General features: G+C 49.2%; 1 protein-coding gene across 1 annotated transcript in view; it reads left to right on the forward strand.

Annotated features, from left to right (window-relative positions):
- Positions 1 to 879: 879 nt before the first annotated feature.
- Positions 880 to 25,252, forward strand: part of ALDH2 (aldehyde dehydrogenase 2 family member) — a 30,623-nt gene continuing 6,250 nt past the window's right edge. The window contains exons 1-10 of the mRNA XM_047698339.1: positions 880 to 1,077; positions 10,810 to 10,914; positions 12,906 to 13,046; positions 14,124 to 14,203; positions 16,597 to 16,708; positions 17,219 to 17,347; positions 17,802 to 17,915; positions 19,581 to 19,683; positions 20,250 to 20,434; positions 24,025 to 24,189. Coding sequence (XP_047554295.1) covers positions 952 to 1,077; positions 10,810 to 10,914; positions 12,906 to 13,046; positions 14,124 to 14,203; positions 16,597 to 16,708; positions 17,219 to 17,347; positions 17,802 to 17,915; positions 19,581 to 19,683; positions 20,250 to 20,434; positions 24,025 to 24,189 — 1,260 coding nt within the window. The 5' untranslated portion in view covers positions 880 to 951. The remainder of the gene's footprint in view (positions 1,078 to 10,809; positions 10,915 to 12,905; positions 13,047 to 14,123; positions 14,204 to 16,596; positions 16,709 to 17,218; positions 17,348 to 17,801; positions 17,916 to 19,580; positions 19,684 to 20,249; positions 20,435 to 24,024; positions 24,190 to 25,252) is intronic.

Here is a 25,252-nt window from a genome sequence, read left to right on the forward strand (position 1 = left end):
TCTCAGTAGCAACGCATACCCTTGCTGCCTACATCCGCCCCTTCCCTCTGCTTCTCTGCTGCAAAACACAGCCCAGGTCTTCCTGCCAGCTTTCTTCATCTCCTCTCGGACTTTTTTGCTGATCCTCTGTTTGCAATGCACAGAGCTGACCTTATATCCATCCCCTTTCCTAGCTAAGCTGCTCCGATTCCTCCCCAGCTCCCCAGTGCCCGGCTCCAGGATGTTCCTGGAATCAAACGATCTGCAAGATCCTTGCCCCCACCCCTGCTCTCTTTAGTGCATTCTGCACAGAAGGAGAAACCAGTGAGTTTAAGATGCAAATCAAGCGCGCCATCCTTCTGCGAACTCCTCACCAGTGTAACATCTTCTGAAGACAATTCAGGTCTCACTTCTCACTTCCTGACCAAAGGATTTAAAAGCAGTGCTCTGCTCCAGCCCTGTCTTCACTCCATTCGGTATCTTCACATTCCTTACCACTTTCCGAAATTACCTCGCGTTTAGTTTTAAGATCCGCCTGACGAGAGTGTAAGCCTGCGTAAGTCAAGGCCAGGGTTGCTCCCGCTCAGGCCTGTCCACGTTAGGGTTCAGGCACACATTAGGGGTTCGATGCACGCTGAATCTGTGAGGTCGGGTTATTGCTGATGCCCGGTGCGCCGCGCGGGGGGGCGGTAGCGAGGCACAAAAGGGAGCGGTGGGGAATCAGCCCAGGGCGGGAGGCCGGAGCGGGCGCCGCCGGGCAGCCTCGCCACGGACCGGGGGTGGGGTGGGGTGGGGGGGGGGAAGTGGCAGACACGCCCCCCTCCATGCCCCGCCCCGCGCTCGTCCATTGGCGGCCGCGCCAGGGGCGGGGAAAGGTCGCGGTCGCAGTGACCCCCGCCCCGTACTCCTGCCCCACCTGCGCCAGCCTTCCCCAGGGCACACACAGTCCTGCGCGGCCGCTCCCTCCGCAGCATGTTGCGCGCCGCTGCGCTCGCCGCCGCCGGCCTCGGGCCCCGCCTGGGCCGCCGTCTCCTGTCAGCCGCCGCCACCGAGGTGGTGCCGGCCCCCAATCAGCAGCCTGAAGTCTTCTACAACCAGGTGAGGCCGCCGGCCCCGGGGCTTTGTTCTCTCCGGGAGAAGGAGCCCGCCGAGTGGGAAGGCCCTGGGGTTTTTTTTGGGCCCCATTTTACCCAGTTGGGGTTGAGAGGTTTGCTGCGTTTGGGCTTTACGCACACTTTAGCCTTCCTTCCGGCGAGCATTTTGGCCCCTTCACCAACTCTGACCGCCCCCGTTCCGTTCTCCGGCTGTGACTTGGGCCGCTTATTTGTTTTTGTCCCCCCGCTGTCCGTTTTCCTGCGCCCACTCGGGGTTCCAATCTCCGCCCCTCGGTCTCTTAGTCGCTGCAGTGTCTGCCCTGGGCTTTCCTCATCGCCCACCCAGACGACGTTTCCATCAAAGTCCGTCTTAGCGGGAGCTTTTCTTTTTCTTGGCCATTTCTTGTCCCTTCATTCTTGCCCACGTCCAAGCAAGTCCTCAAGGAAAAAGGAAAAAAGGAGGGGGCCTTCTCAGTTGAAGTTCACCCATTCGCTAAGGAAAAGGGGAAAACCCCTTGACCTGAAGCGCTCACGTCCACTCCGGGGAATGCGGAAAGGGTTACGGGACCTTCGCCTCCGGGGTGCCATCCAAATGGTGTCGGCGCCCTCCAAGGAGCTGGTTTTCTTCCAGCAAACCAAGGAGGGGCCTTCCGGGATAATACCGATTCCCAGAAGCCAATTTCTTGCTCGGAATACTCTCTCTTTAGATCTTTGAGTTTGGGTAAAGTGCTGGAATTCCCAGAGCAGGAAGTCGTTGTGAAAAGGGTTCGTTTTAAGTATGTGCAACAAACCGCCCTTCTGTGAGCTTCAGATTTCTCTTTCTGTAAAGAGGGAAGTGGGTGAGAGGGTGAGCACCGGGCCTCTTACTTTTGGTGAACTCTTAAAGCAATAACAGCTCTCCTCTGTGCACCTGCCACCATTCTGTTTTGTCAGTTTCATCCTTACAACAGCCCAGTGAGGCGGGCACTGTGATCATCTCCATTTTATGGATGAACAGGCTGAGTTACAGAGAGATTTCGCGAGTTGCCGGAAGATTGAAGCCACTGGCAAAGTTGGGGTTCACATCTAGACTCCCAAGGGAAAGCCTCTAACTAGAACGTTCACATTTGAGATCATAAAAGTAACAGTTGTTCACCGTAAAATTAGAGTACAATAACATTTCCCCATCTCTCACTGCATACCTCCAATGAGCACTGTTAACAGGGAGGTCTATGATCTTGCATTTTCTTTGTGTGCATGTGAGCAGGCATGCACCAGATTTTTTTTTTTTTTTCATAAATGAGAGACTAGCACTTACCGTTCTGAAGCCCTGTCTCATTGAACAATGTATCTGAGTTATCCTTCTCAGCACATTCATAACTTTTTTATTCTTCCCAAGGTTGCAGTGCATCCCACCATGTTGGAACTGGCTGGCTCTTAAAGTTCCTTGGGCTGTTCTCAGTGTTGCATTGTTGCGAACCCTGCTGGCAAGCATGACAAAGTCTAATCTGAATATTTTGAGTCTCTAAGAGCCAGGAGCTCCAGTGGAAATCAGATCATATTGCTGCACATTTCCCAGGGTGTTACTGAGTCCTTGAATTTCAACGAACTGGTCTGGAGTTAAGCTTCCCCAAAAGGAGCTTGTCCAGTAGGCTTTGAAGTTGCTTCTGCAGGCTAGGTTTTCTTGCCAAGGGCCTTTGCAGGGGCTTGTGGGCTTTTGAGGGAATGTCACACTTCAGGCTTGTTGGGTCTCTCACCTGGATGGGTGGGAGGGGTGCAGGCAACAGTTCTCCTTCCTGCCTCCTCTCAATCCAAAAGAGGTTGAGGAGGGTGGTTTGGTCCACCTTCCTGGGGTCTTCTTGCCTCTACTTGTCTTGGGTGAGGCTACAGGGTAGGGTAAACTTACTGGTTGGGTTGGGAAGATTTCAGAACACGTTCTCCTTCCCCCACTCACAAACATGGACCTGTAGGGGGAGGGCCAAGCTTCTTGAAGAGCAACACTTCTTATCCTTGGCGATTTCAGAGACACACCTCTGTCAACAAACTGATTTTCATTTTTCATTCTGTTTCTCTTTCCTGATTTGGAGAGTAATCAAGATCTGGAAAGACAAGTAAAAGGAAAACCCAAGGGACTGTGGCTTCAGCAAATAACCTCCCTGGCTGGAGTGTGACAGTTACTTTCATCTTTGACATCACCAATTCATGTTGGTTGATACTAAGTACCCCAAGTTAAGCCCTGCTGATTTTAGAAGCTCCTGAAGTTAAGCCCCACTGGTTTTTCAAAGCCAGGTATTATGGAGACTGTCTTCCCGATGTGATTGCCAGTGCCTGGTTTGCCTAGTGTAGGGTCTGATCTCTTGTATTTGCTTCTCCGTGTTTGCGGTGTTTGTTCCCTTTGTCTTGCCAGAGGTTTGGTTTCCAACTCTGTCTCTATCCTCCTACCCTTCCAGTATGGCCTCCTGTCTAAGATGAACTGTGGAAGGTCTGTTCTACCAGTCCTCAGGTGTTTTCCGAGGCAGCTGCATAGATGTAGCTGTTATCTTGGAATGTCTGCAGGACAGGGTGAGCTCAGGATCCTCGCACTCTGCCATCTTCCAGACTCCCCATGTTGGTTGATAATAATTATGAAGACTGGAATATTGTTAGATACCATGTTGCCCTCTGGACTCAGACCGCCTGCCACTCATTGGAGTTGACTTGGGCAGGTTCATTCATTCCACTGATATTATAGTTATAATCTGTTTCCTGAAGGGGGTGAGCTAGGTCCTGGTAAACTTGAATTTGGGGTGAGTTAAATTTGTGTCTCTGTTCTTAGTTTTTTGACCACAGCACTCAGGAATGAAAGAGAGAAATGACAAAAAGGAAATTAGGAAAGGATCTCCCTGTATAGAATTTTGTGGTTGCAATATTAATACGTCCTCAGTATGAAAAGACAAGTATTATGGAAGTCTGTGAGGTGGAAACTCACTGGAAATATATGTAGGCATCCACAGATGTTCATTGCCGAGTAGTTTACATTAGCAAAGATCCAGGAAGCCAGCTTGCCGTCCATAGGGAAATAGAACGGGTGTTGTGGTTATAGGAAGGAATAATTCAGTTCGAGCAGTGGTTATAGGAATTCGCTGGAGCTGTATGAGTTGTGGGTCTCAAAAAACAATGTGTCAAGGCAGGAAAGGGTCTGGGATCCTGCAGATTATAAAACTTACTGAACTACCCAAACAGACTTTTACACTTTTATAGACTTGTAAGGGATATGCACATTGGTGTGAGGGTTGAGGGAGGGGTGCTACATGGAGAATCTGTTAGTAGGAAGTGGTTAAAGGGAACTTTGGCTTTAGTTAAAATGTTTTACCTCATTAAAGGTAAGTAACCTGTAAGCAGATATAAAAAGAAAAAAGAAAGTGACAGGCCTCTGATATCCCACACCTGCAGATAATCACTGCTGTTAGTATATACAGAAGAGAAATTTTATTTTCCTCGCTTTCCTTGGGAGATTCTTACATAATGAGCCACAACTTATGTTGGGTTAAGCAGTGGTTTGAAGTGTCTGGGTTGAATGAGTCAAGTGAAATATCTCCCTCCACACTGACCATACTGGTTTTATGTCTTGTGAAATAATAGATTCAGGTAACCCAGAAAATCAGAGGAGTTCACCAGGCCTTCATATTATAAATGAACACAAATGCCTTTCATTACCTCCCGCCTCTCCAGAATCTGTGCATCTGTGGAAACACACAGAGTTACAAGCGATGGGCTCTAAGGTTTGTGGTGTTGAGGTCAGGTGGCGAGGACAGTTGTGTGTGCTGTGGACATGTGAACAGATCCCCTGATCGAATAAATTGTAATTACTGATCACTTAAGGTCTGTCAGTCCCCGTGCTGAGGATGTATAACTACATTTTTACCTTTTATCCCTCCAGCAACTGTATGAAGCAGGTATTGTAGCTGTTACAGATATGGGAAACTGAGGCTCAGGCAGGGCACATTAAGTAGTAAGTTTGAAACTAGGGTTCAACTCTGATGTGCATGTCCTTAGCCACATTCTGTGGTACCTCATGACCAGGCCCTAGGGTCAAAAAAGGATGTCAGTGTTTTTTTTTGTTTTAAAGATGTATTTATTGGGACAGTTGGGCGGCTTAGTCAGTTAAGCCTCTGCCTTCAGCTCAGGTTATGATCCCGGGGTTCTGGGATGGAGTCCCACATCAGAAGAGAGGAGCCTGCTTCTCCCTCTGCCTGCTTGTGCATGTGCTGTCTGACAAATAAATAAATAAAAATCTTAAAAAAAAAAAAAAGATGTATTTACTTGAGAGAGAGGTGGGGGAAGGGCAGAGAGTTAACAGACTCCCCACTCAGCGCAGAGTCCAGCTTAATAACCCTGAGATCATGACCTGAACCGAGGTCAAGAGTCAGAGCTCAACAGAGCCACCCAGGCACCCGAAGGATGTTAATATTTAGATTACTGAATATTTGGATTACTGAACTTACACATTTGCAATCAGAAGGAAGGAGCCGTGTTTGTGTTCACATGTGTATTTGTAGCCCCTAGGCAGCGAGATCAGAAATATGACTGCTGCTCAGTAAATATTTATTGAAGTTTATGGAAACTATGTTTATAATTTTCTGTTCTAGTAGCAAGGAATAGGAACACAGTATTTCCACTCAGAAGGGGCATGCGAATGAGAATGTGAAAACATGCAGGGAGGGCTAAAATTATCCAAGGGAAGCAATTGCAGCAAGATAGAGGTTGCCATGTCATGAGCCCAGAGAACATCAACAGACTGAAGGCGTGACTGCTTGGCAGACAGTCCGGAGTAGAACCCACCGTCCCACCACCGTCCCACCACCGTCCCGTGGTGAATGTGGTGGAAAAAATCCAGGAATGCAGGATAAAATGCCCTGGGAGCTGAGGAGAGGAGGCCGGGGCTTGGGTCAGGTGCCAGAATGTTGTCAGCAAGCCTGGGGGAGGTGGCTGCCCTTGGCCTTGTCACCAAACTAAGCCTGAGGTTTCAGAAATGTGAACGATGTGGCATTCCATGTTTTTCTTGAACTTAGCTCCTCAGAATCTTGTAACACGAAAGATAACATCTATTTTCTATTGGACACAAGTTATCTAATTGCTGTTGAAAAAGCAAATGCCAGCAAGAGTCTGCCCCATTTCCTCCCTCACCCTTGGGGAAAGGAACATACTGTAGGGACATACATTTCCTAGGTAACAGACCCCCAATTCTTTCATGCATCAAAGCCCGAATTAAAACCTTCCAAAATGCATCCTGTCTGTTACATTGGAACTGCTGAACACCACCAAACCTGTTCCTGGACACCTTGCACAGATGACGACTGTCCCGTGTCTTGGGGTTGGGGGTGGCACCGGAATGTCACTCTGTCCTCGCCTTGGTTAGGCCTCCTCCCTGGGTTCCCTAGCTTCTGGGCACCGACTACACCACCCAGGTTTCTGGAGGCAGCCCAAGGATCTCGTTTCCCTCTAACTCAGCAGTTCTAATTTTTATAGGGTCATCGGTCCCAGGTTTGCAAAGGCGCATGTCCAAGGCTGTTTGCTACAGCAGCACCATCAGGAATAGTGAAATTCATCCTGAAAGCACACGTGTGGGAAATGCTAACATAAACTGTGGTCTGTTCACTGAGGACTGTTGTGTTGCTTAAAATAATGGGGTGATCTGCTTGAGGAATAAAGTCCAAGAAAAACCGTTACTGAGAAAAGCAAGTGAAGAAATTAGAAAGTCGATGATCCCACTCAGAGCAGACGCTCCCGCCTCTGTCCCGTTCCCTGCGTACCCCAGCACCAGCACAGCTCCCCGCACACAGCAGGTGTGGGATCCAGCGCCCCCTTCTCCTGCCCCTCACCCTTACTCTGCAGCCATGGGGCCCTTTGGGTTCCTCCTGTCCCCAAGCTCTTCCTTCTGGTCCCCTGTCGGGTGTCATCTGACTCCCTGGCCTGTTCCTCACTGTGGCCTATTTGTTTGTGCCTCTCGCTTCGTTGGTCTGCTTACTGATTGCCTCTCTCCTCCTCAGGACTTGAGCTCAGGGAGCCAGGACTTTGCTTTTTCACTCAGTACCCAGCATGGACATGGCACTCTGTTAAAACTGATGGACTGCGTGGATGAGTGAGTCCAACTTGTCCAAAATGAAGAGAGACATGTTTATTAAAATATGGAGAAAATACAGCATGTCGATGGAAAAGCTCTATGAGTTTTGCCCGAGGTCCAGATTCTGAGCGTTAGCTCCTGATGTTGCTAGGATGTCTCTAGGATAGTCGTCTGCATGTTGCTCTGCCTCTAGAAACTTGAGTTTGGAAGTGTAAGCTGGGAAAACTACCGCCCACAGTGACTGACTTAAGCCTGTTTAGGGAGTGAAGCTTTGGGTTTCGGGGGAAGAGGTTACAAAGCATTTGACTTGATACCAGCAGTTGTGTTTACTTAAGTGAATGCAGTGAAACTTTCCTCGCTTGAAGGAGAACTTTGGCTGAGGTTCAGAGTGAGAACAGTTCCTACGCTGCTCCCCATCCCTGACTGAGGGTGGGTAGGGGAGACCACTGAATGCTGGCTCTAGGAGCAGGGAAATGGGAACTTAAAACAAGGAGGATTCTGGGTTCCTACCAGGCACATTCAGGCTTATTTTATCAGCGAGAAAGAAGGGTAGATTGTTGAAAATTCAACAATGGAGATGACCCAGCAAGTTCAAGGCTTTGAAAGGCAAATAGTGCCGGGGAACCCGTCTTCCCACAGTCCTAGTGTAAGATCATGGCAATGGTGTGGGCCTGGCCCAGGGAGGAAGGGGTGAGGCCTGGGGGTTCCGCTGACTGGCCTACTTGTTTGCTTCATACTTCTGATCTTTGCAAAATAACAATCAAAACTTTTTCAGGACAAACTAATTCTGTATGCTGTGGTACAGGGAATAACACAGGCAGAGGTATACGGATCTGCCTGGCTTTTACTCTGAAAAATCTTTGGCCTGAGAGAGCCACAGGGTCCAGAGTTTTGTCGTACTTGTAGTGACTGCTGTGATAAGAGCCATTGTGTGCAGCTCCCTGGCTCGGGAGCTTTATACCCCTTGTTACATTTAATCTTCACATCAGCCCCAGACAGATTCTCCCCAGGACTGGTGAAGCATCTGGAAGTGCAGGGATTGGCCACAGCTGGTGAGGGGTAGAGGTGAGCTTCCAACCCAGGTCTTTGTGGCTTAGAGGTTGGTGATTTTTACACCCCCCAGAATAAAACCCCATAATCAGGCCTGCACTTGGGCAGTACATAAACCATGGAGATGGAGATTAGGAAACAAGAGTTCTCACCTCCTTGAAGGCACATACTTGGACTCTGACTGGAGGCTGGAGCGGGAGGAGAACCAGGTAAAGAGCTCACCTGTAGGGGGAAGCCGATTCTCAGGGGAGCACGTGCACAGGGCTGGGCCCACTGGAACTCAGGGCCACTGGGCTCTGAGCCAGACCTCTTTCTGCCACGCCCCAGCAACAGAGGTGTCTGTGTCCCTCAAGATTCACGATCAGCCGGCTAATGTGAATCCACACTGCACACTTCCAAAGACTCCAGATGATGTTTACCTATGTGCTCCTGCTAGATGCCGAGAGCCTTTCACTGTAGGTGCGCAGCTGCGGATTCTGCCCTGATGGTGGGTGGGGATGGTGCCAAAATACCAAATTTGAGCCTGGGAAAGTGACCCCTGGTAGACCCTTTCCTAATGAGCTCCTTCGTGCGCCACCCGGTCCCATGGGCCCCGACACAGCCTTGTTCCTCCCGAACTTTGCTCATATACCTGGGGCCCTCACATGCCACGTCACGAGGGGTACTGCGATGATTCTTACTACAGAGTGAGGTGAAGTTCCTTGCCCCATGTGAAACAACTAGGATCAGAGGAGCCCGGGTTTATCCAGGTGTTCTTCCTGATGCTGCTCTTGACCATGGAGCCAGGTTAGCCCTCCCTGGGCCCTGCTGGCCCCGAAATCTTTGGCCCTGGCCAAGCTCAGACTTTGCTTTGTGGCTTGGTCTTATTTGTGGTCCTAGACTCTGGCCCAGAGTAACTGGGGATGACTCCCCAGGGTCCTAAGCCAGAGCCAGGCCATGTTGGGATGGTGGGGCCAAGGAGAACCCTTGAGGAAGGAACAGGGAGTAGCCTTGAACTGATGTTCACCCTGACTATGACGTTTGTGCAGCCTGGCTAAAAATGACCAAGTGTCCCTGACCCCCGGACCAGCTTCCCCATCCTGAAGGGGAACAGCTTGCTGGGAGAGTTCTTCCCTGTTCTCCCTTGAGGCCATCGCCTGGCTCTTAGAAGCAGAGAGTGAATTTTGGCACTTGACTAAGCAGCTTTGGATAAGGACCTTTTCTCTGAATGAAGAGGCTTCTGTCAGTCTGTTCCGCCCCACCGCCACGACTTTGGCCTTATTAAACCAGCATACAGTCCCTCTCCAGACTAATCAAGTTAAACCTCACAACAGCAACAGCAATGATTGCTGACAGGTGCTGAACGGAGGGCTTCACAGGACCCACCCTCCTCTCTGATCCCATCTCCTAGCATTTCCTTCTTGGTTAGCCAGTTAACTCTGGCCACTTTCATTTTTTCTCAAATGCATTAGTCTTAATTCCCACCCCAGGGCCTTTACACTTGCTATCCCTGCTGCCTGGACTGCTTATCTTCCTACTTTTCCTGTGGCTGCCTCCTTTTCACCAGTCAGGGCTTGAGTGAAGTATCTGCTTGTCACAGAGACCCTACCAACCATCCCATGTAAAGTTGTCTGTCTTCCCCCACTTTAGTATTCTTTGTGGATTTTGTTTTCCTCCTCTGTATCTACCCCTGCAATCTGAGGTGGTCTTGTGTATTCCTTCTCTACTTGCTTATCTACTGTCTACCCATCAGAGCACCAGCTCCATGAGAGAGAAAGGTCCTTATTGGGTTTGGTTTCCACTGTGTCCTCAGCCTTAGAACAGTGCCTGGCCCATTGCAGGTGTTTACTACACGTTTACTGAATCATTAAAGAATATTCTGACCCCATTCTCATGATAGCCCTGTGCAGTAGTGTGCTAGAGGAGAGATGGCTCCAAATTCTTGGCCGCTCCTTCCAAGGAGTAAGTGGCAGGTCTCTCCCCTCCCTGAGATCTGGACTGGGCCTGTGACTCACAATGACCCTTGGAGTTTGGTGGTGGAAATGAGGCTGTGTGTCTTCAGAAACTGGATTTTAGGAAGCCTTTCAGCTTCTGCGTGGGTCTCTCGGAACAGTCTCTGGGGAAGCCAGCTGTCATGGGAGAAGGCTGACGCACCTGAGTCTGCCATATGGTCAGGAGGCCTAAGCAGACATGTTTGTGGTGCAGAACCCCTCGTGCACATCCAGCCCCATGCACTCTTGCTCTACAACCCCATGAGCCAGCCCAGGGAAGCCCTGTGCAGCTGAGCTCCATCAGTGGACACAATTGTGAGAGAAGGATGGATCATTTAAGCTACCGAGTCCATACTGTTGTCCATACTGTCCAACAGTATGGACAACTGATCTAGTAGACACATTCTTTTCATTTCTCAGGTCAAAGAAACCAAGGGCAAATGACTTACCCAAGGTTGCTTGGCAGAGGGGGCATTCCGACTTGGTTTTCTCCAGGGCTGGGGCTTTAAACCTCCTGCCACATCACTCTAAGGCTAATTCATATGTGTTCTGGTTTTTTTTTTTTTCCTCCCACATTGCTGGTTGTCGGTGTTGGGTTGAGAGCCGGTCCTGAGAACTTTCTTCCTTCTCGTAGATCTTCATAAACAATGAGTGGCATGATGCTGTAAGCAAGAAGACATTCCCCACCGTCAATCCATCCACTGGAGAAGTCATATGTCAGGTAGCTGAAGGAGACAAGGTAAGTGACCTACCTTGGGCCGGGAGCAGGCAAGGATGATTTCATTGTTTACTTTATATGTTTTTATGGGGTTGAAACTTTATCAGGAGTGTATTATTTTCATAACTCAAAAATCTCAATGAATATCTTTTGAGTAAATGAATCAACAGAAACTCTTCCTTCAGACAAAGGTGCTAGATTATACCCGGGTTCAATAATTCACACAGCAGTAGAATTGTAGACTTGGAACTAAATTTGGGAACATCTAATCCAGTCTCTCTTTTCTAGACCTGAAAGTTGAAGGTCAGAGAAGGGAGGTACACATCTAGATAGAGGCATCTTGTAGACTAGAATTGGGGTCTCCTGAGATCTAGTCTAGTGTTGGTAGTGTATTTTGTTGGAATTATATATACTTGCAATAAAAAATAGTAGTATTAGTTTTACGACTTAAAAATTAGACTTTCAGTAAAAATCTATCTTCCTTCCTTACTTTCTTTCAAAAAAACATTGAGAGGTGCCTGGGTGGCTCAGTCAGTTGAGCATCTGACTCTCGGTTTTGGCTCAGGTCATGATCTCAGGGTTGTGAGGTTTTTTGCTTTTGTTTTTGTTTTTTAAGATTTTATTTATTGGGACGCCTGGGTGGCTCAGTTGGTTGGATGACTGCTTTCAGCTCAGGTCATGATCCCGGAGTCCCAGGATCGAGTCCTGCATGGGGCTCCCAGCTCCACAGGGAGTCTGCTTCTCCCTCTGATCTTCTCCTCGCTCATGCTTTCTCTCACTGCCTCTCTTTCAAATAAATAAGTAAATTAATTAAAAACAAGATTTTATTTATTTATTTGACAGAGAGAGGCAGCGAGAGAGGGAACAAAAGCAGAGGTAGTGAGAGAGGGAGAAGGAGGAAGCCCAATGTGGGGCTAGATCCCAGGACCCTGGGATCATGACCTGAGCTGAAGGCAGACGTGTAACAACTGAGCCACCCAGGTGCCCCTCAGGGTTGTGAGAGTGAGTGCCACAGCGGCGGGGGGGGGGGGGGGGGGTGTCTATGCTCAGTGGGGGGTTTTCTCTTTCTCACTCTGCTCTTCCCCGATCATGCTTGCTTGCTCTCAAAAATAAAGACATCTTAAAAAAGAAGAGGCATTAAAAAAAAAAAAAAGAAGAAGAAGAGGCATTGAAAATATTTTAAGAAGGCCTCTTGCCGGGGCGCCTGGGTGGGTCAGTGGGTTAAAGCCTCTGCCTTCGGCTCGGGTCATGATCCCAGGGTCCTGGGATCGAGCCCGCGCCGGGCTCTCTGCTCAGCGGGGAGCCTGCTTCCTCCTCTCTCTCTGCCTGCCTCTCTGCCTCCTTGTGATTTCTGTCTGTCAAATAAATAAAATAAAATCTTAAAAAAAAAAAAAGAAGGCCTCTTGCTCTCTGCTTTAAGACAGTTTTCTATATTCATGTATAAAGCCCTGCTTCCTCTGCTAAAAGCAAATGTGAATATAGTACTTTCTTGGTAGTCTACTTTTATGGTAGTCTGACGGTACATATGTTTAATATTAATGGAAACCATGCTTCCAACCTCCTGATACACATCTCCCTATATGAAAAATGCTAGCTGTGTCGATTTTACTGCTTCTCCAAGGAGAGAGAAGCTGATTAAACCTGCATTTGGTGGAGACTACCAGTCATCGGAGAAGGAATGTCTAAGTTCTCTGTGCTTGCTTTCTTAGGAAGGGGGGAAAACGGTCACACTCTAAACACAGAACCCTGAATGTTTCCCTCCAGAACTCTTTGGGGGATTCTGAGGTGAAAATACAGAAACGTTAACAGTCAGGATCCTCACTCCCTCCGTAAGTCCTGGAAGGGAGAGTCTGAAACTCCACAGGAGTGCGCTTCCTGGTGGGGAAGGGCTATTTGGGTCAGGTTTCCACAAAGCATTGACTGAAGTCCCATAGGTGTGTTTGGCAGCGGGGTGGGTGGTCATTGGAGACAGTGCTGAGAAGGCCTGAGTTTCCTCGGTGGGTGTTTTCCAGGAAGACGTGGACAGGGCAGTAAAGGCTGCCCGGGCCGCCTTCCAGCTGGGCTCACCCTGGCGCCGCATGAATGCATCCGACAGGGGCCGCCTCCTGAACCGCCTAGCAGATCTGATTGAGCGGGACCGGACCTACCTGGCAGTGAGTTCTCACCCTTCTCCCCTCTCATCCCACCTGGTGAATAGGCTCAGAGCATCCCACAGCCAGCCAGGAGGGGCTGCTTTGCTGACATGTCACTGGTCAGAATGGCATAGGCTGGGTGTTTGGGGGTATGCCCCTGTACCAACCAGAGGAACTTCTCATTGTCTCCTACGATGGTTATAAAAGGAGGAGACTGGGGATGGGGAGGGGAGCCACAGTGGAGAGCCGTCACTGAGACCCCCAGGGATAGACACCTCCCTTGGAGCCCCTCTGTGGGGCGGCTGCTAGAGGCTGAAGAAATGAAGTGGTAATACCCTCTCCTCTCCCCAGTCCAATCTGCAAATAGCAGCCAGAGTGAATCTTCTAGAAGGCAAATTATACCATGGTGTTCCACTCTGAAGCCTTCCACGGCATCCCGTATATCCTTAGGATAAAGTCCTGTTCCCTCAACATGGTCTACAAGGCCCTGCCTCATCTGACTCCATCTCCCAACTCATGCTGGACTGTGGCCCTCACACACACACAGCTCAGCTCAGCAGCCTTCCCTCAGCGTCTTGACTATCCAGCTTCTTTGAGCCCCCAGGGCCTTTGTACATGCTGTTCCCTCTGCTTGGTGTGCTTTTCGCTTTGTCATTATTTGTACCTTCCCTTTTGCTTACCTGCTACATATCCTTCAGGTTTAGGCTAGAGGGTTTCTCAGACTGGGCTGGGCAGCCTGGTTTCTCCTTTCTAGCACTCTTTAACACTCATGATTGAGGCTTCAGGTCATGAGTCACTGGCACTTTGCTCACTCAGCCCCTCTGTTTGTCTCTTATCCCAGCGCCTGGATTGGCTTAGAGCAGAACCTGCCTGTGAAGTGACTGCATGAAAAGCGGTTGCACCATTCCTCTCCCCACCCCTTGCTCTCCTGCCTTTGGAGAGGGAGGGGCGATGGGCCAGAAATGCCATGGCATTCAGTGGCACAAAATGGCCCATCAGCCCTTCTTGGTCTGTGCTGAGGTTCAGCACTGGTCGCCACTGACTGCTGTGATTCAGTCCTGTGCCTGCACGTCCGTGCTGACCGTTTTCTTTTCTCAGGCCTTGGAGACCCTGGATAACGGCAAGCCCTATGTCATCTCCTACCTGGTGGATCTGGACATGGTCCTCAAATGCATCCGGTATGGGCTCAGGCTTCCTGCTCTTTATTCTGGCCGTGCCCCAGGGGAGCAGGTTTTGCGGGGGCCAGAAATTAGGTAAATTTAACAGGACCACAAGAGTTGGAGAAACATGTTCTGTGAGACTCCATCTTAGGAGAAAATTCCTCAGTACCAGAGTTATAACTTACTCGTAAGCATTTTCCCTTTCTTCTCAGGGCAGTTACGGTAATTTCTATGTTAGATGGAATTTGTCCATTTCATGTAGGTTATCTCATTTGTTGGCTGTAGTTGTTCATATATTCTCTTTATAAGCCTTTTTATCTCTATAAGGTAGTGGTAATGTCCCTGCTTTCATTTCGGTTTTCAGTTGTTTGTGTCTTCTTTTTTTTTTTTCTTAGTCTAGCGAAGGGTTTGTCAATCTGGTGAGTTTACAGAGAACTCACTTTTGGTTTCGTTGATTTCCTCTGTTGTTTTCCTGTTCTCCATTTCATCTGTCTCTGCTGTAGTCTTCTTCTTCTTCTTTTTTTTTTTTTTTTAAAGATTTTTATTTATTTATTTATTTTATTTATTTTACTTATTTATTTGACAGAGAGAGAGAGATCACAAGTAGGCTGAGAGGCAGGCGGGGGGGTGGGATGGGAAGCAGGCTCCCTGCTGAGCAGAGAGCCCGATTCGGGGCTCAATCCCAGGACCCTGAGATCATGACCTGGGCCAAAGGCAGAGGCTTAACCCACTGGGCCACCCAGGTGCCCCTGCTGCCGTAGTCTTCTTGCTAGCTTTGGAATTAGTTTGATCAGACATCTTAATGCCCAAGAAATACAGGATGAGGAAAAAGAGCTCTGCTGGGGTCTTTAGGGATGCAGGTAACAAAGCCTCGGCCTGACTCAGGCAATACGGAGGGTCGGGGGCCTTAAATCCAGAAGGCTGCTGGGCCCCACTATGGCTTATGTCATCCCTCTTGCCCCATCTTCTCTCAGTGACCCCCTGGCCACTGTCAGGGCCAGGTACATGCTGGAATGTGGTTGCCCACACCTGGGCTTGCTTCTGTATGTGTGATCCTACCGACTACACTGCAGTCCCTTCTCCGAGTGCCAAATGCCAGAGTCTTTTAATGCCAGATTCAGAGGCCAGATGCCGCCCTGATTGGCTGGCCTCGAGTCTGGCCAGCTGTGGTCCAGGTGGACAGATCAATTTGCAAATAATGAGTACTTCCCTGTGGACAGAGGTGGAGGAGAAGAAGCCGTGCTGGGAAAGTAGGGGTTGGACAACATAATGGGTTCTCAGCCAGGGTACTGGTCATGTCTCCCAGGTGATGGCTGGCAATGTGTGGAGACATTTCTGGTTATCACAGCATGGGGGGGAGGGTGCATAGGGGCCAGGGAGGTTGCTGGAAAGCCTACAGTGAACAGCACGGCCAGCATAGCAAAGAATTTTCCAGCCCCACATGATCTTAGTGCCAAGATTAGAACACTCTGTGAGGACGCCCCAGAGAGAGCAGCCTGGGGAAGCTCGGGCTAAGTTCTATGCCCTCCTGAATTTTAGGAATATGCCTTTGTGCTGATTAGGTAACCATTCTGGGGCTCACAAGACACACGTCGTACAGACCGGGAGGAAGGGAGCAGTAGTGCTTTCCCTGGTAGAGATTGGCAACTCCCTGGCTGTTTTTCTCCCAGGTTCACAGACCTGTGTTTGAAGCCTGGTCAGCGTGGGGCTCAGACTCCTGTGGCCATCCCGCTCATTTCAGAACGCTTCCTTTTACCCCACATTTCATCTTTCCCCTTCTCTCTTTTTTCCTACTTCCCTGAAAACATCACCTTTACGTGCTGGAAACCCACGCTGCTCTTTTCTCCCTCTTTCCAGTGTGCTGGGCTTTACTGTCCCCTCCGTCCGTGTGTCTAGATAGAAGGCTTTACGAGGGGTGAGGCCAGCTGAAGATTTGTTTCTGGTGGCCGTTCCCTCAGTCTTTCCTTGTCTGCATACAGGAAGGGCTAGCTGTTAGAGAGGTTTTCACTTCCTTACCAGATCCGACCCATGGTTCTTAAATGCTAATCTGTGGTGCTGGGCTGGTTCAGCAGTCACAGTTTTTCATAAATCTGAATGTTTATGAAAAATACTGATTCCTGGGGATCAGCCTCAGAGCTCCAGGTTAAGTAGGTTGGAAGTGGGCACCTGAAACGTTGTGTTTTTTACAAGCATCCCAGGTGATTCTGAGGCTTAGATGTTAGTTGTCTGGAGTGGATACTGTGACCCTAGCAGTTACCCAGGAAGTCTTTCTTGGATTAAGCCAAGAGCAAGGACAATGATCAGAAGGACTTAATTGGGCCTGTTCGAGTCTTCTCTTCCTGCCAGGTGTACAGGGGTCCCTGCCAGTCATTGATTAAGCTTGGATTTTTTTTTTTTTTTTTTTTTTTAAGTTATTACGCTGGCTGGGCTGATAAGTACCACGGGAAAACCATTCCCATCGATGGGGACTTCTTCAGCTATACCCGCCATGAACCCGTTGGGGTGTGTGGGCAGATCATTCCGGTGAGTGTTAGGCTCCTCCTAATAAACACAGGAAGGCTTATCAGGAGTGCCTTGAGATGCAGCGATCTTGGACAGGCTGATTGTACAGGTGGTGGGGTCTGTGGATGCTGTCAGAAGGCGGCCTGGGTGGTGGGTGAGAACACAGGCTTTAACAAAGCCAACTGGTGCTGCCGTGCGTGGACTCTGACTTTGGGTAAATCACTGATCTCCCTAAGACTCGGTTTTCTTATCTGAAAAGTGGAAAGGAACACAGCACTGTCTCAGGGCAGGAGGGGTATAAAATGCAACAGCACAGCATGGAGCCTAGTATGGAAAAATCTCTAATGAGCTTGAGTCGCTCTTGCTCCCATCCTCCTACCTTGTCCATCTGTCTTCAACTCACAGCCGAGTTGTGGGGGTAGCGCAAGGGGCTCAGAGAAGTCGGTGCAGCCTCTCCTCCCTGGGCTGCCCCCTGCCCTGGCCAGCGCAGCTCTCAGCTTCGGTTCCAAGAGGAGTTACTGTTTATTTCAGTGGAACTTCCCGCTCCTGATGCAAGCCTGGAAACTGGGTCCAGCCCTGGCAACTGGAAACGTGGTCGTGATGAAGGTAGCCGAGCAGACTCCACTCACCGCCCTCTATGTGGCCAACTTGATTAAGGAGGTGTGTGGTTTGTGTTAGTCTTGACCTCTGAATGCCCTTGTACAGGCTTGCTCTTTGGGGGTTCTTAGAGGGGCTTTGGGGGCCCCAAAGTGGGGCAGGTATTCACAGCCCAGAGACTGAGCCTGCCCCCATCCCCTGTACCTCATATAGGCCAGCCGAAATGGCCCTCCCTTACCTGTTTTCTACACTGAGTTTTACTGTCAGACCCCTTTGAAGAATGAACATTGTTCTAGGTGAATGCCACTGGGGAGTGGCGGCAGCCCCAAGGAACCCTGAAAAGTAGGTTCTCTGCTGTGTCATTTGGAATTCCGGAGCAGTGCCCCACAGACTGGTAACTGCTTGTCTGGGTACTGGGCAGGCTGCTTTAGCCTCTCCGGGAGGGGTGTGTGCTCTTCTGTCCAAGCCCTTTGGAGCAGGAGAATGACGCCCAGTGTCCCTGTCTGTTTGCCCACAGGCCGGCTTTCCCCCTGGCGTGGTCAATATTATTCCTGGATTTGGCCCCACAGCTGGGGCTGCCATTGCCTCCCATGAGGATGTGGACAAAGTGGCCTTCACGGGCTCCACTGAGGTAAGGCATCACCAGGACCTCAAGCTTGTGGCATATTTGACCCAAGTTCCCACTGTCCTCCAAGGATGATGCATTGAAAATTTGCCTTTGGGTGCTGCGTGGAGGATCCCCCAAGACGGCCTCTGAGGAGCCTGAGTGAGGGCCCCACGTGGCCAGTAGTGGCTGTTGGGGTGGAGCCCTCCGTGGGTTGCTTGACACTCTGGCTGAGTTGAGGGGCCAACACGCCATGTGGAATAAAGAGGCCGAGGCCGTGTACACCTCATGAAGGCCAGAGCTGACCTTCTGCCTGGGGTCAAAGCCCTTTGGCTGTGTCAGGCTCCTGGACCAGCATTGCCCTGACAATTACAGAGCGTGGACTTTGGGAAGACATGAGTTCAAATCCCAGCCTCGCCATTATGACATGGGGTGATTCACTGAATGCCTTCTGGGCTTCATTTGTTCTCTTTAAAATGAGGATGGCAATATGGAGGCAGTGGAGACAATACGTGTGGTGTAGTGGGGAAGATCAGGGGCTCCAGAGTCTTACTGTTTCAGTGGCACTTACTAGCTCTGCCATCTTGGGCAGGTCACTCAGGTTCCAGAAGCCTCTGTCTCATCTGTAAAACGGGGATGGTAAGTGCATCTAGCTCACAGGATTGGAGTAAGGGCGATGAAGCTTATGACGCGATCAGCAAAGGTCTAGCTCAGAGTAAGTGCTCAGGGAGGGAATGAATGAGTAAGGAGTGTCGTGCAGCTCTGTGCCAGGCCCGGGAGAAACAGTGATAGGTAAGAGGTATGGTGATCATCTCCTTCGAAGCAAGGACGGAATTCCTTCTGAAGAGTAGCCTTTCCTGTCCTTGAATTTCTGTGAGGCTTCATCACATGGCTCCAGAAAAGGCACACTGAATACCATAACAAATGGGCTCTCAGACCGTTCCCCCAGAGATAGATACAGCCCAGCATTCCGTCCGTGCGCAGTGACGGCGGCTCTGGGAGGGCAGGGACAGAGCCCAAGAGAGCATGGTCCAAGCTCTTCCCTTGCTTTGTTACTGCCCAGATGAATGCCTTGAGGTGCTGCTGAGAATCTCACCGAGGGGATGGTTTCCTGACAGACAGATTTGTTCATTCAGATAGGTTCAGGGCGGCTTTGTGCCAGATTCTGTGAACAAGGAGGTGAGGAGCACCTCATCATTGCCTCCACAGAGCGTGCCATGGGCTGGGAGACCACACTCACTACACTGTGGGAAGGGGGCAGGATAGCGGTTTGACCTGGTGATGGACTCACACTGCCCAGGTGTGAATTCCGATTCCACATTCACCACCTGTGTGACTTTGGGCAAGTGACTTGACCACTCTGAGCCACAGCTCCCACATTTCTGAAGCAAGGCAAAAAGTCGTGCCTACCTTTGAGGTCATTGCAGGGATTGAACTAAATGAACACGAAGCGCTTGGCACGGTGTCTGGTATGTAGGCACGCTCGGTATAGAGAAGTCATATTGCTCCCATGGGTTCCGGCCACTCTTGTCCTGGGAGCTCAGAGGGGTGGAGCAGCAGTGGTACATGAATAGCTAGACCGGGTGAAATTCTCCGGGTCTCTTGTAGTCCAGCCGCTCCCTCATTTTGCGTCTAGAAGAGCATTTGGTTCTTTCCTCCTGAGAGCTTTTCTGTATTTCTGCTTCCCCGCAGGTTGGCCACCTAGTCCAGGTTGCTGCAGGGAGCAGTAACCTCAAGAGAGTGACCCTGGAGCTGGGGGGAAAGAGCCCCAACATCATCATGTCAGATGCAGACAGTAAGGTTTTTTCAGGGAGGAGGTGTGGGACAAAGGCAGCCACGAGCTGTCCATACTGTGGCTCCTCTCACTTTACTGAGCTTCGGCAACCACTGGACTCAGTGTCTGCCCCCTAGGCCTGAGGAGGAAGGTCAGAGTCCGCAGCATGGCCCTCCAGCCTGATGACCCAGTCCCTCCCCGGCTTCACTCCTCTTTGCTCCCCACTGCTGCTGGGCTGCAGTGCTCAGTCGCCCACCCACACCGCATGCTTTCCCTCGGAGCAGACTGCGCTGCCTCCTTCTTCGCCCGTTTCCCAGTCCTGCCGGGGCGCCCCCTGATTTGCCCTTCCCTGACTGCTGTGGGCTGGCTGGGGGGTCCTGCCACTACCCTCATGCCTGTTACCACAGAGGGCTGTGACCTCCTCTCTCTCTCTGTCTGTTCACTGGGTGTCCATACCCCAGGAAAGGAGAAATCAGGTCTGTCCTGGTCGGTGCTCTTGGTGGCATGAACGGGTTAAGAGGGTAAGCAGACCCTGGGGCCAGGCTCATCCTCAGTTTCTTCTCATGGTTGCTTTTTTGCCTCCCCAGTGAACTGGGCCGTAGAGCAGGCCCACTTCGCCCTGTTCTTCAACCAGGGCCAGTGCTGCTGCGCAGGCTCCCGAACCTTTGTGCAAGAAGATGTGTACGCCGAGTTTGTGGAGCGGAGCGTTGCCCGGGCCAAGTCTCGTGTAGTTGGGAACCCCTTTGACAGCCAGACTGAGCAAGGGCCTCAGGTAAGCCCAGCTGCTGCAGATGGGTCTGGGTGTCCAGAGCTAGCATGGAAGAGCAGAAGGGGTCTCAGACTCAAAGGCAGGGAGGCTTGGCTTCAAGTCTCAGCTATGCCATGTGCCAGCTGTGTGTCCCTGAGAAGCCACATGCCCTCTCTGAGCCACCGTTCTCTCATCTGTAATAATCACCTTTCTGGAACTCACAGGCTGGCTTTAAAGTGGAAATCAATAATAGAAACCAGCTTATAAATTTCATACACATAATAAATATCAGGAGTATCTGTGTAAAAAGGAATGCATGCTTCCTGGACCTTGGCCATCCATAAAAATGCATCTTCCATGGAGCGCCTGGTTGGCTCAGTTGTTAAGCGTCTGCCTTCGGCTCAGGTCACGATCCTAGTATCCTGGGATCGAGCCCCACATCAGGCTCCCTGCTCGGCGGGAAGCCTGCTTCTCCCTCTCCCACTCTCCCTGCTTGTGTTCCCTCTCTCGCTGTGTCTCTCCCTGTCAAATAAATAAATAATATCTTTAGAAAAAAAAATGCATCTTCCTAAAGGACACACGTGTATCGGTTAACTGTGGTTATCTTTGGGGAGTGGGCCAGAGAGCCATGGCCTGGGTAGCAGAGGGACTTGACATTATACTATTCTGAAATGTTTGAATTAAAAAAAAAATTATATATATGTATATATATATATTTATATTTTTACATATATCAAATATATATATATATATATATATATATATATATATATACACTTTTTTTTTTTACCATGAGGACATACTCATTTTAATCAAAACTACAGTCAATAGTAATTACAACAACAAGAAATACAGTGTCTCTGCCCATTTCCTCCCGTCCTGAGCCTTACTCCAGCATTGCTCTTAGACCCCGCCTGTCCTGGGCTCTCTGTGCTGGCCTTCCCCCGTTAACCCCTCAAGAAGCAAGGAATCCACAGGGTTAGGGGCGCTCCCAGCTCCCACCGTTCCCTACACCCACTTCTGGGGCTCATGGGTGCCTCTGTACAGGCTCCATCCTCCTGAGGGTGTCTGCTGCTAGTGTCCATCCTCTCCCCAGGCTCCAGGGCTGGTCAAGACCAGTCTTTTTTTTTTTTTTTTTTTTTTTGTCAGAGAGCGCGGGGGAGAGGGGCGGGCAGAAGCAGACGCAGGCTCCCCACTGAGCAAGGAGCCCGATGCAGGACACAATCCTAGGACCCCAGGATCATGATCCGAGCTGAAGGCAGACACTCAATGAGGGAGCCCCCCAGGCATCTCTAATTAATAGACTTACTTTTTTTTTTTTTTAAAGATTTTATTTATTTATCTGACAGAGAGAGATCACAAGCAGGCAGAGAGGCAGGCAGAGAAAGGAGGAAGCAGGCTCCCTGCTGAGCAGAGAGCCCGATGCGGGGCTCCATCCCAGGACTCTGAGATCATGACCTGAGCCGAAGGCAGCGGCTTAACCCACTGAGCCATCCAGGTGCCCTAGACTTACTTTTTAGAGCAGTTTAGGTTTATAAAAAAATGAGCAGAAAGTATGAAGTTCCCTTCACTCCCCACCCCTCCCCTCCAGTTTCCCCGAGTACTGACATCTTGCATTAGTATGGTACATTTGTTATAACTGATGAGCTAATGTGTTGCATTATTATTAACTGAAGTCCATAGTTTACTTCAGGGCTCACTCTTGGTGTTGCTTTCTCTGGGTGTGGACAAACATACTAAGACACGAACCCACCACTCCAGTAGCATACAGAATCATTTTTGAAATTCCCCTGTGCTCTACCCATTCAAACCTCCCCTACCCCAACGCTAGGCAACCACTGATCTGTTTACTGTCTGCATAGTTTTGCCTTTTCCAGAATATCCTATAGCTGGGATCATACACTATGTGTAGCCTTCACAGATTGGCTTCTTTCAGTTAACAATGTGCATGTACATTTCCTTCATATTTTTTGGTGACTTGATAGCTGATTCCTTTTTATGGCTGAGGAGTGTGCCATTGCATGGACATACCACATTTTCCTTACCTACTTAACCTGCTGATGGATAGTTGGGTTCTTTCCACATTCTGGCCATTGTGAATAGTGCTACTATGAATCCTAACACCTTTTTTTCCCTCTCCTGTTTTTCTTTGTAGTTTATGTCTATTTAATTAGTAAGGTAATACAAAGTTATATAAAATTTTTGATAAAAAGTGTTTAAAGGAAAAAATAAAACCCCCTTGGCTCCCTTCTATGTCTGTTCCCCATAGATAACCACACATGCGCGCAGGTGCACAAACATGCAGAATTCCGTTTCTGTATATTTGTTTGAACAAAAACAGGATTATATAACATTCTACAAGCTTCCCTCATCTTTACAGAATACCTTAGGGTATCTTTCTGTGTCAGTCCACAGATCAGTGTTGTTGTTTTTTTTAACTGGGCTCCATGCTCAGTGGGAGGCTTGAACTCATGACCCTGAGATCAAGGGTCCCCCATGCTCTACCAATTGAGCCAGCCAGGTGCCTCACACAGATCTATTATTACCAAGGAAACAATATTTATTATATACTATTTACATACTATATACATATATTATTACATACTATATACATATTATTATTATACATATTATATATATATTATACATATTATATTATTACATACTATATACATATTATTTTAGCCAGTCCCTCTACTGACAAATACTTAGAACTGTTTCTGTTTCTTACTTTTATAAAGTGCTCCTCAGTGAATATCCTTGTTTAGGTCCCTTTGTGACAATGTAGAATAAATTCCTAAGTTAAATAGCTGGGTCAAAGGGAATGAGTATTTTTTTTTTCTTTTTTAAAAAATTTTATTTATTTATTTGACAGAGATCACAAGTAGGCAGAGAGGCAGGCAGAGAGAGAGGAGGAAGCAGGCTCCCTGCTGAGCAGAGAGCCCAGTGTGGGGCTTGATCCCAGCACCCTGAGATCATGATCTAAGCCGAAGGCAGAGGCTTAATCCACTGAGCCACCCAGGCGCCCTGAGTATTTCATTTTTTGACCAGTATTAATAAAGTACCTGCCAAAAGGGCTGTACCACTTTATAGGCCTTTTTTTAAGCTGAGATACAACTGACATACGACATCGTATTAGTCCTTCTGAGAGCATATGAATATTAGAATTATGTAACATACCCTTGCCATCAATGTATTTTCTTCTTTTTCTTCTTATTGTTTTTGATCTGGAATGTTTCACGAATCTGCTTTCCTTGGGTAGGGGCCGTGCTAATCTCCGTATGCTCGCACTTCTAGTGCTGCCGAAGCAAGCACATTTATTTTTTCACTATTTTATTTATCTTTTATTTTTTTCACCATTTTAAATTCTTAATTATTCATAGTTGGAAAATAAAAACAGTGGGTTTGATATGCATTTCTTTGAGGGCTAAGGAGATTGGTTGACCCTTTTCTTAACATTTATTGGCTCCTCGGAGTTCCTCTTCTGAGCCTTGCTTATTCCTAAGCCTCTGGTCGCTCAGTTGTGTCATTCATTGCCTGTGTATTTCTAAGCCTAAAGCTAGGAGAGGTCTGGCTCTAGCCATCTCTGAAACTTCGGACTCTTTTTCCCACAGGTGGACGAAACTCAGTTTAAGAAGGTCCTTGGTTATATCAAATCTGGGAAGGAGGAGGGGGCGAAGCTGCTGTGTGGTGGAGGGGCGGCTGCTGACCGTGGCTACTTCATTCAGCCCACCGTGTTCGGAGATGTGCAAGACAGCATGACCATCGCCAGGGAGGAGGTTAGCGTGGGGCCAGCACTCTGGGGAATGTTCTTAGGAGAAGTAGACAGTTATGTCTGGTGTCTTTGTACCACGACCCATCGTCTGGCTTTGGGCCAAATCCTGGCTCTCTAAGACAGATTATTTACAATTCTATCTGATCTTGTCCCCCTCTTCCACCCTTTATGGCTACCCACTGTTGGGGGAAACTTCTAAATTCCCTTGTACAGTTTCCAGGCCCTTTGTGTTGTGGTCCCTGCAAGCCATGGGTCAAGGAGTGGTTTTGCTCAGCCCTTTTATGCTCTTTATATAAGCAGGACATTGGACTTGACCAAAGGGCTGTGATTTTTCCACGTGGCAAGGTTCCCGATGTTCTTCCCCTCAGCACTCATTATGAACATAGGAGAGCAGCTCTGGCTCACTCGTTCATTCATTTCACAAATACTCAGTGCCTGCTATGTGCCCGGCTCTTAACAGACACTGGAGACCCAGAGGTATCCAAGACGTGTTCCCTGCCCTTCTAGGGTCCACACGCGCTCCCCTTCATGTATACAGGGACAGCATTTCCTCTTCATGTATACTTCAAAATAAAATAACATGAAAATGCAAAATCAGGGGAAGGAAGTCCAACAGAGTTCTGCCTCTTTCCCCATCATGACGATTTGAGGCTTTTTCTGAAATCTCAAATACCACTTCTCCAGAAGGATGGGGGGTGCTTCTGCTTGGCCAGTGCCTGAAGCACATGACGCCCCATCCCACAGTCCTGCTCCAACCATGATGAGCTCCTGGCACTCTTCTTCCACCTCTTGCCTCGACACTCCCCAGGCAGTCCTGTGATCAGCCATTTCTTCAAGAAGTCCTACCTCCTTTTAGTGAAAAGTGGAATTTCCTGAGGATGGGTGCTGGGTGTGTTTATGCTTGGAACTCTGTTTCCCTCCTCCCTGCTCCCCACCTGGACTCTGGTTTGGCCAGTGTCACTGGTTGGTTGTCACTTTGTCAAAGCCTCACCCTTGCTCTCCACTTGGCCCATCCAGGAGCTCTCAGCACTCATTACACTGCTTGTAACGGTTCCTTTTAAGGCCCT

The sequence above is a fragment of the Lutra lutra genome, chromosome 12, assembly GCF_902655055.1.
Source record: "Lutra lutra chromosome 12, mLutLut1.2, whole genome shotgun sequence".
NCBI classification, from domain to species: Eukaryota; Metazoa; Chordata; class Mammalia; order Carnivora; family Mustelidae; genus Lutra; species Lutra lutra.